This window comes from Polypterus senegalus, chromosome 18 (genome assembly GCF_016835505.1).
Source record: "Polypterus senegalus isolate Bchr_013 chromosome 18, ASM1683550v1, whole genome shotgun sequence".
Lineage (NCBI taxonomy): Eukaryota > Metazoa > Chordata > Cladistia > Polypteriformes > Polypteridae > Polypterus > Polypterus senegalus.
Genome location: NC_053171.1, coordinates 30,812,013 through 30,825,474, shown reverse-complemented (window position 1 = coordinate 30,825,474; position 13,462 = coordinate 30,812,013). Strand labels below are relative to the sequence as shown.

General features: G+C 41.9%; 1 protein-coding gene across 1 annotated transcript in view; it reads right to left on the bottom strand.

Annotated features, from left to right (window-relative positions):
* lrrc9 (leucine rich repeat containing 9) overlaps window positions 1-13,462 on the bottom strand; it is a 225,140-nt gene that overhangs the window by 123,249 nt on the left and 88,429 nt on the right. Inside the window, exons 7-9 of the mRNA XM_039741349.1 lie at window positions 5,778-5,960; window positions 1,521-1,676; window positions 1,015-1,235 (exon numbers count right to left, since the gene is read on the bottom strand). Coding sequence (XP_039597283.1) covers window positions 1,015-1,235; window positions 1,521-1,676; window positions 5,778-5,960 — 560 coding nt within the window. The remainder of the gene's footprint in view (window positions 1-1,014; window positions 1,236-1,520; window positions 1,677-5,777; window positions 5,961-13,462) is intronic.

Sequence of the window (13,462 nt, the reverse complement as noted above, 5' to 3'; positions counted from 1 at the left end):
ACCCAGCAGCTCCTCCTAGTAGTACCTGAGGACCCCAAAACGGCTGCCCAGCAAAACCACAACTCCCATGCAGCTCTTTGGTTGCCCAATAGAGAGCCATACAAAAGGGACACTGCCACCCAAAGTACGGAGAAACACAAAGCCTCAGGTAGCAGTTGCCCTCTGTCCTTTACTCATAATGACATCCTAGCCAGGAAAGGTACTTCTAACCAACCCCGTCAGGATGCCCGTCCATCCTTTAATTTATCATCGCTTCCTGGCTGGGTAATTAACCAAGAACCACGGCCAGGGTGCCAGTGAACCCATGTCTTCTATGACAGTGCACGTGATAATAAACCTGAACTTTACCAACTCCATCTCAGTCTGGTAGGCATCTGCTTCTAAAGCCTCACCACATAACATTTGCTCTCTTCATTCCCGCCCCAATTTTGTTCTTCCTTAATAAGCCATTTTTCTAATTCTGCAGCTTACTTATACTGTTGTGTGGCATTTCAATAAATTTGACCTCACTAGCAGCCCGTCCACACTTGGATTCTGCCTATCACCCTGTGTTACCACTGGCTCCCATCACCCTGAAGCGAGGAAACAGAAAGTTGAATGAAAAAGATTGTACTTTTAACTTTTGTGTGTCTTTGTACTTCTTGAAACAACCTGACTTTGATGATACCCATGGCAGTGTGCTGAAACAGAGATAACCCTGCTTCGTCATCATTCCAGGAGACTTGGTTCAAATCTCTACCTGTTTTTGTATGTTCACCCTGTGTCTAAGGTGGGGTTTTCTCCAGAATTTCTGGTTTATTCTCAAATGTCAGAAACACACAAATCATAGGACTGACATGAGTGAGTGTTCCCCTTGATGGACTGCTGCCCTGATTGTTTTCTCTAGCAATATATAAAATGAAATGGCAAACTGAACAGGGAGCATGCATGCCCCATAGCCACATGCTGCCATGTTAAGCCTGCTGAAATATTCTGAAGGGGGGCAAAGGGGAAAACTAAGACAAGTTTTCATACTCATCCATTTTCCTTTTCCAGAAGATAAGCCTCTCTTTGATCTTTGCAGCTTTGCAGACCATTTTTTGCTCAATGTTCAGGTCTTTCAAGGGTTCTTCAGCTTTGTCCCCGTCATCTTTCGTTGCCTCGGAAACAGAATGTTGTTTGTCGGCGGATCTGGTGGGCGACTTGCTGTTGGGTTTAGGAGATGAAGTCTGAATCTCGGATAATTCGTACTCCAGCTGTTCCAAAAAAAAAAAAGGTATTACACAAAGACTTCAGCTTGATTGGCAAAAACATTTAAGTAGCAATGAGTTAATAAGACATGCATACACACACACACACACACACGCAAGAAACTCCTTGGCAGCCCTAATTAAAACTGCACCGTGAAAGTGAATCATTCTCCCCACCAGCTGCGCTGTAAAGCTTTTAGCTGCCCACATACTGTCTGCGTGCTTGGGATGCGTAATTCACTGGGTGTCCTGCCCAGTCTCACCTGTGCCACCCGTTCTCTTTTTACCTACACTTTTTAGCACAAACATCAGATTCCTCAGCTGCTGAACTGGCAACTGCTGGATTTCATTTTTTTTCTCTGTCAATCGTGTCACCATTTCAGCCAATTGCCGTTGGACAGTCTTCACTCTCATCTTGTAGTACATCATTTTTTTCATCACAATGCTCTGGAAAAATAAAAAGTGCAGGTTAGCAAACAGTGGCTGCCTTCACGGAATACTGAAAAACAGCAGACATTGCACCTAATGCTATGCTACAGGAAACTGAAATGCACTCATCTATATACTTTGACTCAAATCACATCAAAATAGAGCTGCCATTTCACATACAGTACGTATGTCTATGGACAGAAAGCTGGAGCATCTGCAGAAACCCCATTCAGACCTGGGGAGAAGGTGAAGACTCTACATAAAAAGTGATCAGCCCAAGGCCACCTAGCTTTGATGAAGCACCACTAAGCACTGCCATCAATCAATTGAAATTTACACGATAGTAACAATAACACTTTTTATTTGATAGTACCTTTAAAGCTTAAAATACACAGTAATATAAAGCAGTAACACTAAGAGTAAAAATTCTAGGAATGGAAGTCAGACTCTAGTGTAGGCACAGAGCTGGACAGTTTGACATCCGTAGCAGAGCGACGGGCGCTAAGCAGGCTCCTGTCAATCATGGAGAATCCACTGCATCCACTGAATAGTATCATCACCAGACAGAGGAGCAGCTTCAGCCACAGACTGCTGTCACCATCCTGCTCCACTGACAGACGGAGAAGATCGTTCCTCCAACACACTATGCGGCTCTTCAATTCCACCCAGGGGGAGTAAATGCTAACATTACTCAAATTTATTGTCTGTTATACCTGCATTTTTATCACTCATTAACCGATAATATTGTTTTTTATCAGTATGCTGCTGCTGGAGTATGTGAATTTCCCCTTGGGATTAATAAAGTATCTATCTATCTAAATAACAAAAGCATAATAACACAACGTTGTAACCTCAACAGTGCAATTCAAAGTCCATGGACCAAACAGTTTAGAATTCTGTTAAGTGTCCAATGATCACATGTGAGAAGAAAGTGAGTTCCAGAATTTGGTTGCAGCGTAACAGAAGAACCTAAGCACCAAAAGTACTGAGATTGTAGTCTGGGATTGACTGTAAATTTACAGATGAAGATCGCGGGGAGTCGGGACCAGGAGGGAAGTCTGAAGAAGGTTTGCAAGATACAGTAGGTTGGAGCAAAATTCTGAAGAGTTTTCAATGTTAACAGCAACGTTTTAAAGTGCATCCAATGGGACACTGGAGACCACTGAAGTTGAATGAGTGGAGGTGTGACAATAATCCGTGTAACAGATTTCTGGATGAGTTGATGTCGATGAAGAAGTTTAGCAGTAATGCCAGCCAAAACTGAATTACAGTTCTAATTCCGTTCAATAAACTGAATAGTCAATGTGCGATGTAGGCAAGGCTGTACGCTGTGCTGTGTTAAAGCAGGGCCTTTTCTAGAGATGCTTCACAAATGAAAAAAGCAACCTGGGAAACATTATTTATGTGAGCAGTAAAAGATTAAAGAGTGTCACCCACCAAGACTCTTGGCCTCTGTTGAAATGGAAATAGCACGTCAAGCAAGGCAAAGATTGAAGCTGCAACTTTTTGCCACTGTCGATTTAGACCCAACAAGGAGTAACTCAGTTTGAAGCTATTCATTTTGAGAAAGCTATTTGTCATCCATGTATTAATGTCATTGAGACACAAGGGTAGGGTACGGGTGGTTTGGAAGTAGATGTAGAGGACATGTAGAGCTGTGATTTATCAGCAAAACTATGAAAATTAAATAGATGAAGGATATTACCAAGAGGAAGAAGGCAAATAATAATGAGGAGTGACTCCAATACTGAACCGTGTGGCACGCCATGACAAACTACTCGCAGTGTGCCCTAGCAGTGAGATATGAAGCAAGTCACCAATGTACTGTGGTTATACTGCACATTATTTTTTAGATTTTGGCACAAAACAGTACACAATACTATTAACAATAAATGGATAAAGATGTACTTTACCAACACAATGACATCTACATGTAACCTTAAGAGAAACTGTTATTAAGAAGAGAATAGGTGCTAAATTTACATTATGCAACAAAGCCAAATCACAGGCCCAACAATCAAATCCAAACAACTCTTAATAGTGATGAGCAAAATGATTGACACAATGCTAAATTTATAACGAAAGTGCAACAAAATGTGTGAAATAAATTGAGCTACGCGTCCAGCAAACTTTGTGCCATTGACACAAGAAGAGAATAGTTCAAGTTTGTAAGCAATTATTACTTCCGCATGTGTCTGCATGTCATTTAATATTAAATAACAATTTGTATGTATATCCTCAACAAGGACAAGGCAGTTGCTGTGTACTTGGTGGAGGGGAGATGTGGGATCTTTGGCAGCAGCCACTTCATGTGCTTAGATTTAGCTGTGGAGAAAACTGAGTAATGTGCCCAATGGGACGTTTTACTGTGTCTTTGTGTGGAAAATTGGTGAGCATGTGACATTTTTAAAAAAACGTTCTGTACGCCTCTCCGGTGACATTAATGACAGGCACAAATGCAATTGATTATCCCGGTGTGGTGTGGATTACATGTGTTACACAGCTGCAGAAAAGAACACAGATAACCAAGGACGTGTGAAAGAGGGTTTAGGGGGTCGTATCCCTTGTTTTCCACCAAAAAAATAATTTAACCCCTCCACCCCAAAACTCATTAGTAAGTTTTGTATTTCACAATTGCAAAATCGCCTGCAGAACGAAATTTAGTGTTTGTTTTGTAAAACTGTTCGCTAACCAAAACTTGCCTGTTTTATTCACTCTTATTGTTCAATGAGAAAGGATAGCAAGCAGGCAAGAGGGAGATAGAGAGGAGAGGGAACACCAAGGAAGTGAATAACAGGTGAAGGAGATAGCCACGGCTCTGCGCAGCAAGTGTGGGAAGACAGGATACACTGGGGGTGTCGGATTCTGTTATACAGTATGTGGTGTTTCAAAAGGGAAATGTCCAAGGACTACGGTGTGAAAGAGAAAGAGTGGTAGCAAAGGTGACTCCCCCATTAAAATAAAAATACAAGAAAGGAGATAATCAGATGGCTGGACTCCTGTCCCTCTACTCAGAATGAAAGAAGACAAGTAGCATGCTGCCTTGGAGACACACCGTTGACCGCAGAGGGCAGACAGGTGCCGTGACTTTGGGGTACCATCCATGTGATGATGTGAAATGGAGAGGAGCTAGACCTTTACTGATTTCTCATGGGTGAGTGGAACTTTACTGAAGAATTTTTATTCTCGCCTTTGTAACACACTACAAGAGCCATCCATCCATTATCCAACCTGCTATATCCTAACTACAGGGTCACAGGGGTCTGCTGGAACCAATCCCCGTCAACACAGGATGCAAGGCAGGAAATAAACCCCGGGCAAGGTGCCAGTCCACCGCAGCACTACAAGATATGAAGCATTATGATGTTTTTGAACTTTGCTATACTCCTGCATGCTTTTTTGGTTTTCACCTATGAAGTTTGTTCTGGTGTAAGATTCCTGCATATTAACTTTTTCCTTGTTTCAGAACTTTTATTTTGCATCAGTCCCTTTTGGATTTGTTCACCGCTTTGCTTTTGCTGTGTACGATATCCAGCCTTTTCAATAAACATTTATTATTATGCTAACATGTCTAATCATTCCGTGGCTTTACCTGATCTCCAGTTCAATGATGGCCTCAAGGCCAACCTTAGAAAATGCCAGATCAGCATTACCAGCTCGGAAACCCCTATGGCGTTGTGCGATTTATCAAGCGGCATTTCATTTGTAGATGGATTGCCTCTCTGAAGAGATGGACACAAGACAGCAAGAGAAGGAGAGGAAAACCAAAACAGACTTGTGGTAGTCCCCATGAATAGAACGTCCTGCTTTTGAGAATCCATAGCTCGAGAGCTGGACTTGTAGGCCGTCTGCCATGACACATATACTGCTGAGGAGTGTCATTCCCATAAAGACTGACCACTGAGAGATTGATTGGGAAATGTGAAATCCAAAGAGGAAGAGGAATATAATAACAAAAGGATGACATAATATTTCAAGATGTTTTTAAAATCTATAGATTTTGTAAAAATGTATAATACAATAAATCAAGATTTCAAGGGAATCTTATATAAAATCTGTAGTATATAGTTATCTATAAGACTCTGAACATCATAATTGGAAGAATGTGTTTCTTTTTACCTCTGCTGCATCTTTTATCTGCTTGTTGGAGATGTCACATGTGTCGAGCCTCTGCAGCTTTGGCATGTGGTAGATCATGTGTGTGGCGTAGTTGCAGAGAAGACAGACTGGATTTGGGTGATACTGCGGATCCTTCAGCGCTAGATCAGTTAAGCATGGGAGGTTTGCAAGACGAGTCAGTTCCTGCAAAAGAAGCAAAAACTAAATGACATTTCCTTACTCCCTGTTAAACATTTAAGGCATCAGACACTTCTAAATTTACAACAGCATGAAGGAGAAGGGCAACAACCCACACAGCTCTCAAGCCGAACATTGGGTTTTATCGTGTCTTTGCGCCGAGTGACACAGTTGGAAACAAATAAAAGTAGGCATTAATGCTTGTGGAGGGTAATGCCTAAAATAAGAGAAAATGCACAGGGGATAAAATAAAATCAATAGGGATACATTTTTAGAAAATCTTGACAGAGGGTAGAAGAATTCCCTTGAAGCCAATACAGCTTGCTAAAGTGCGAGCTCAGCCATTACCGGTGTGTACTGAAGAGCGTTAGGAGGACATTTATTTTCAGTAACACCACCACTAAAAGGAATCACTTCTCCACACACAAATAAACATGAACTCCCAGTAGCCTTGAGCAATAACCTCATTCACTTCTTTTAATAAATGCTACATTTATTAGAACCTATAATAAATGAGTATAGTCCCCATTTTTTTATTTTATTAAAATCACACATCATTCCACACAAATAAATCAATTTTTACAGACATCCAACCATCCATCCATTATCCAACCCGCTATATCCTAACTACAGGGTCACGGGGGTCTGCCGGAGCCAATCCCAGCCAACACAGGGTACAAAACAGGAAACAAATCCCGGGCAGGGCGCCAGCCCACCGCAGTTTTACAAACATAAGATTGAAAACAAATCAACCCCCACCCTGAGAAAGAGAGTTAAGCCATCAGAGTAAAACTTAAAGCTAGTAAAAAATAAGTAAATAGATGAATTAATAAGTGAAGAATAATGATCCATCCATCCATCCATCCATCCTCTTCCGCTTATCCGAGGTCGGGTCGTGGGGGCAGCAGCTTAAGCAGAGAAGCCCAGACTTTCCTCTCCCGGCCACTTCTTACAGCTCTTCCGGGAGAATCCCAAGGCGTTCCCAGGCCAGCCGGGAGACATAGTCTCTCCAGTGTGTCCTGGGTCTTTCCCGGGGCCTCCTCCCGGTTGGACGTGCCTGGAACACCTAACCAGGGAGGCGTCCAGGAGGCATCCTGATCAGATGCCCGAGCCACCTCATCTGACTCCTCTCGATGCGGAGGAGCAGCGGCTCTACTCTGAGCCCCTCCCGGATGACTGAGCTTCTCACCCTATCTTTAAGGAAAGCCCAGACACCCTGCGGAGGAAACTCATTTCAGCCGCTTGTATTCGCGATCTTGTTCTTTCGGTCACTACCCATAGCTCATGACCATAGGTGAGGGTAGGAGCGTAGATCGACTGGTAAATTGAGAGCTTTGCCTTACGGCTCAGCTCCTTTTCACCACGACAGACCGATGCAGAGCCCACATCACTGCGGATGCCGCACCAATCCGCCTGTCGATCTCACGCTCCATTCTTCCCTCACTCGTGAACAAGACCCTGAGATACTTGAACTCCTCCACTTGGGGCAGGATCTCTCCCCCAACCCTGAGAGGGCACTCCACCCTTTTCGGCTGAGGACCATGTCTCGGATTTGGAGGTGCTGATTCTCATCCCAGCCGCTTCACACTCAGCTACGAACCCATCCAGAGAGCTGAAGATCACAGCCTGATGAAGCAAACAGGACAACATCATCTGCAAAAAGCAGTGACCCAAACCGGACCCCTTTAACACCCTGGCTGCGCCTAGAAATTCTGTCCATAAAAATTATGAACAGAATCGGTGACAAAGGGCAGCCCTGGCGGAGTCCAACTCTCACTGGAAACGGGCTCGACTTACTGCCGGCAATGCGGACCAAGCTCTGACACTGGTTGTACAGAGACCGAACAGCTCTTATCAGGGGGTCCGGTACCCCATACTCCCGGAGCACCCCCCACAGGATTCCCGAGGGACACGGTCGAACGCCTTTTCCAAGTCCACAAAACACATGTAGACTGGTTGGGCAAACTCCCATGCACCCTCCAGGATCTGCTAAGGGTGTAGAGCTGGTCCACTGTTCCGCGACCAGGACGAAAACCACACTGTTCCTCCTGAATCCGAGGTTCGACTATCCGATGGACCCTCCTCTCCAGAACCCCCGAATAGACTTTTCCAGGGAGGCTGAGGAGTGTGATCCCTCTATAGTTGGAACACACCTTCCGGTGCCCCTTTTTAAAGAGGGGACCACCACCCCGTCTGCCAATCCAGAGGCACTGTCCCGATGTCCATGCAATGTTGCAGAGACGGTCAACCAAGACAGTCCTACAACATCCAGAGCCTTGAGGAACTCGGTATCTCATCCACCCCAGGGCCCTGCCACCAAGGAGTTTTTTGACCACCTCAGTGACCTCAGTCTCAGAGATGGGAGAGCCCACCTCAGAGTCCCCAGGCTCTGCTTCCTCAGTGGAAGGCATGTTAGTGGGATTGAGGAGGTCTTTGAAGTACTCCCCCCACCGACCCACAACGTCCCAAGTCGAGGTCAGCAGCGCACCATCCCCACCATATACGGTGTTGACACTGCACTGCTTTGCCCTCCTGAGACACGTGATGGTGGACCAGAATCTCCTCGAAGCCGTCCAAAAGTCGTTATAATAAAAAATAAAAAAATAATGATAAATAGAGAAATCCTCGGTGCTTTAAAAGCTTATTCTAAAATGTTACTGATTAGATCCTGCCAGGTTCTGGAAAAGTTCTGCACAGATCCTCTAAGTGTGCGAATTTGATTTTTTCCAGTTTCAAATAGTATATAACATCAGTTACCCAGTGACTTAGAAGAGGAGAGTTAGGATTCTTCCAGTTGAGCAAGATATAAGTCTACGTGCTAATAGTGTAGTAAAGGTAATTACAGTACAGTTTGTTTCTCCTTCTCCACTTTTATTATAAAAACTGATTCAAAGATATGCACAGAGTAATTCAGATTAAACTATGCAAGAACAGTCAGAATGGAATTGCTAAAAAGATCACTACATATGTGAGTTTAGTGGGAAGTGAGTTTAATTAAAGATGATCAAAGGTAATTAAAGGTGAATTTAACTGTCATTCTAATACTAAGCAACTGGAAAAGATTCATATGATTTCAAAATGGAGATTCCCCTTTAAAAATCTAGTAAAACTCTTTCATCCTTTTAGATAATGTTCTCAAAATGTCACGTTTAGTCCATTGTCAACCATGAGAATACTCTGGTCACGGAGGAAGTGTTGGGCACAAACTGGTTCACTCCTTTTAATATTTTAATATTGACAAAGTCCATAGGCTCCCAAAGGTTAATTCAATAAAGCGAAATGAAAAGGCAGGTTTACTAAAAGTGAAACTAGAGGCTCCTTCAGTCATCTCTCAGGTGTGTCAATTTAAGGTAGGAGCTCCAGTCATCGAGTCATGCTGGGAGTGTCTCGCTTTTATAGTGGACGGAGTTAGCTACCCTCTGTGGGAAGAAAGGGAGATGTTACCATCAGGGGCCATGCCCCCTTGAGTCCTGAAGTGGAAGCACTTACCTCAGATGAGCCCAGAAATCAAATCTCAGGTGCACATGTGTGACACCATTTATTTATTTATTGAAAACACTTATTCCAACAGCATGGCTGTGATAAACATCTTGCACAAGATAGGAGCTAACCCTGCATGATGGATTAGCACTTTCCACGGCACACTGCCTCACACTCTTTACCACATGCTCACTTGTACTAGGCCAGTGAAGGTCACAATATAATGTCAATACTTAGTAGGTTTTTTAAAGTTGTCATTACAAAATGGATTTCAAGCAAACATTCTACAAAAGGAGCAGTGAGATAAGGAAGACTGCTTTGGATGAGTACAAAGAGGCACACAGACATTAGAATAATGCCACGCTACTATGAAAATGATTACAAAGGAACAAAGGAAAAAAGTAATGGTTTTTTTTTTGACTGATGGGCACCCCCTCCAGGACTAGTTCATTAGCCTTGTGTCCACTGCGACCTGAACTGGATTAACAAGTAAGAAAATGGATGGGTAGATTTACTATTCACCAGTTCATCTTCCCCAGAGACCCCTTTGACCTCAATTCCTACACCTCCTATATGGGTACCACTGCGGGCAGCAAGGCCAAATTAGACATGATATTAAATTTAAGAATTTCAGCATTTCACATTTAAGCTTTATCTAAATATTCAACAAAGATTTGTGCAGTGTTTAATGGAATAATCTAGACTGAAATCATTTCAATTTTTTATAACCATTTAAATGGATAAAGCAGTGAAGTCACATTATTGCATTCTGCAATTATGGGAAAACAGCTTTACCAAAGTAATAAAAAATTAATCAAGCATTAAAGACAACAGTCAAAAATAGCAGTGCCAAAAATCCAGCAACTTAGAATGTGAGCACATGAGAAGGCTAGGAACAGACATCTGCTTAATGACTCTGCTACAGAAAGGACAGTGGATTGAGAAAGTATTCAGACCCTTTCACTTTCTGCACTCTTTATTGTGTTGCAAATTTAACTTACAAGAGGATAAGTTTGCCATTGTTGCCCATCAATCTACACTCAATAACCCATGATGGCAGAATGAAAACATGATAACCAGGGTAACCGGACAAGAAGGGTCTTGGACAGAGAGGCGGTCAAGAACCCAACTGTCACTTTAACAGAGCTTTACTGGTACACCACGGGATGGGAGAACTTTACAAAAGGACATCCATCTCTGTAGCATTCCATCAATCAGCCAATCATGGTAGAGTGGCTAACTCTCACTGAGAGTTTACCAGATAGATAGATAGATAGATAGATAGATAGATAGATAGATAGATAGATAGATAGATAGATAGATAGATAGAAAGGCACTATATAGTAGATAGATAGATAGATAGATAGATAGATAGATAGATAGATAGATAGATAGATAGATAGATAGATAGATAGATAGATAGATAGAAGGCACTAGATAGATAGATAGATAGATAGATAGATAGATAGATAGATAGATAGATAGATAGATAGATAGATAGATAAAGGCACTGTATTAAATAGATAGATAGATAGATAGATAGATAGATAGATAGATAGATAGATAAAGAAAGGCAGATAGATAGATAGATAGATAGATAGATAGATAGATAGATAGATAGATAGATAAGGCACTGTATTAAATAGATAGATAGATAGATAGATAGATAGATAGATAGATAGATAGATAGATAGATAGATAGATAGATAGATAGATAGGCACTATATGATAGATAGATAGATAGATAGATAGATAGATAGATAGATAGATAGATAGATAGATAGATAGATAGATAGATAAATAAAGGAAAGAACATGCTAGATAGATAGATAGATAGATAGATAGATAGATAGATAGATAGATAGATAGATAGATAGATAGATAGATAGATAAGGCACTGTATTAAATAGATAGATACATAGATAAGGCACTATATGATAGAGTGATAGATAGATAGATAGATAGATAGATAGATAGATAGATAGATAGATAGATAGATAGATAGATAGATAGATAGATAGATAGATAGATAGATAGATAGATAGATAGATAGATAGGGTCAAACTCCACACTCTACGTCTGATGAAGACCAAGCACTGCTCCTAACTTGCCTATTATCATCCCTGTGGTGAAGCATGGTGGCGGTAGCATCATGCTATGGGGGTGATTCTTAGTGGCACTGAGAGGGAGACTAGTCAGGATTGAGAGAAAGATGAATGCAGACAAATACAAAGCGTCCCTGGAAGAAAACCTACTCCAGAGTGCATGCAACCTCGGACTTGGATAACAGTTCACCTTTCAGCACGACAATGACTTAAAGCATACAACCAAGACAACGCCACAGTAGTGGCTGTGTGACAGGTTTCTGTCTGACCTTGAGTGGCCCAGCCAAAGCGCAGACTTAAACCCCACAGAACATCTGTGGAGAGACCTGAAGATGGCCGTTCAAAGACAATTCCCATCCAGTCCATGGAGCTTGAAAGGATGTGCCAGGAAGAATGGAATAAACTGCTAAGATTCACGTGTGCAAAGCTTGTAGTGACATACCCAAGATGACTCTAAGCTTTAATTGCTGCACATTGAGCTAAAGTGTCTAAATACTTACATGAAAGAGAGATTTCAGTTTTTTATTTTTAATAAACTGAAAACCTTTCTGAAAACATGTTTTCTCTTTGTCATTATGGGTTATTCAGTGTGTATTGATGGACAAAAATGGGAAATGTATCCATTTTAAATAAATCAATAAAGTATGTAGTAAATGAAGGGGTCTAAATATTTTCTGAATCCATTGTATAATAATTCTGGTGGATCTGACCGAAGGCTCACTGATTCCAACTAGCAAGGAAAACTCTTGGTTTGGTGGTAGGATTGGCACTGCAGCCACTGTAAAAACCTCACACTTTTCCACCCAATTCAAAACTAGTGTGGTACCCAAGTGGGTTCTAATTTGGGACCCTGAGGTTGTTTGTCCATCATAAGACCTCTTTAAAGGACACCAGTGGTTAAGTGACTTAACACATGGACACACAGAGGGTTAATGAATAAGCTATGGAAGCATTACAAGCTAAAGTACATGATGAGGCATCGATTGCTTCACTTCCAAGATCAGCGTTTTCGGGACACACTGGGAGTCAGCAGCTGAGCCAGGAAACGCTCTGGGATGCCATGCAGGAAGCCGAGCTGACTCAGGGAAACACTAGAGGTTAGTCGCTAAGCTATGAATCAGAATGTCAAGGAGAAACATCCATGGAGTCAGTGGATGAGTGGAGAGAGAGGTGAAGTAATACAGAGAAGCACAGTTACCAGAGTGCACTTCAGTCATTAAAAATTGCTCTTGTGCATAAAGGTATTATTCCAGAAGGGTGCAAGGTGGCGGTCAAAACACACTTGCTGAAATGTGCAACGTTCAGGCTTTTGCTGCCATGTGAAGCCATACATTACATAACATTCTCAAGCCCTCTTAATTCAATGGGATTTCTGGCAGCACTGAGGTAGAACAGTAAACAGTCTCTGACAGGTCAGCAGCCCACCACAGGGTCAGAGGACACTCACATTCACACAGGCCTCAGTCTGGAAGCATACATTCACCTATCTAACCTGCACCTAAGCAGACACAGGGAGAATGTGAAAACTCCATATTGACAACGACTGATTGTAGGATTCAGGAACACTCATCTGAAACCAGTACATCAAAATTCTCTACTTTGTTATTACAATCATGTTGCTGTATTAGAGGACTTAAAAGTGGCAAAAAAAGTGAGAAAACTGTATTTAAACAAATAATATACAAAAATATGTGGTAGACAGCATACTGATACTCGAGTCTATTGCACCTACCATTCAAAACATACCTCTTTGTAGCAAAAGCTGCTTTTGATCCTACTGGTCTCCATTTTTAGATTTTTGCTTAGTGGTGAAGTGGTTGCGGTCCATTATAATGGCACAGGATATAAAATACTTCATTATTTATTTTCAATCCACAATATGCTTTGACAGTTAGTTTGTTTAGGTTGAAGTCCCACTGATTT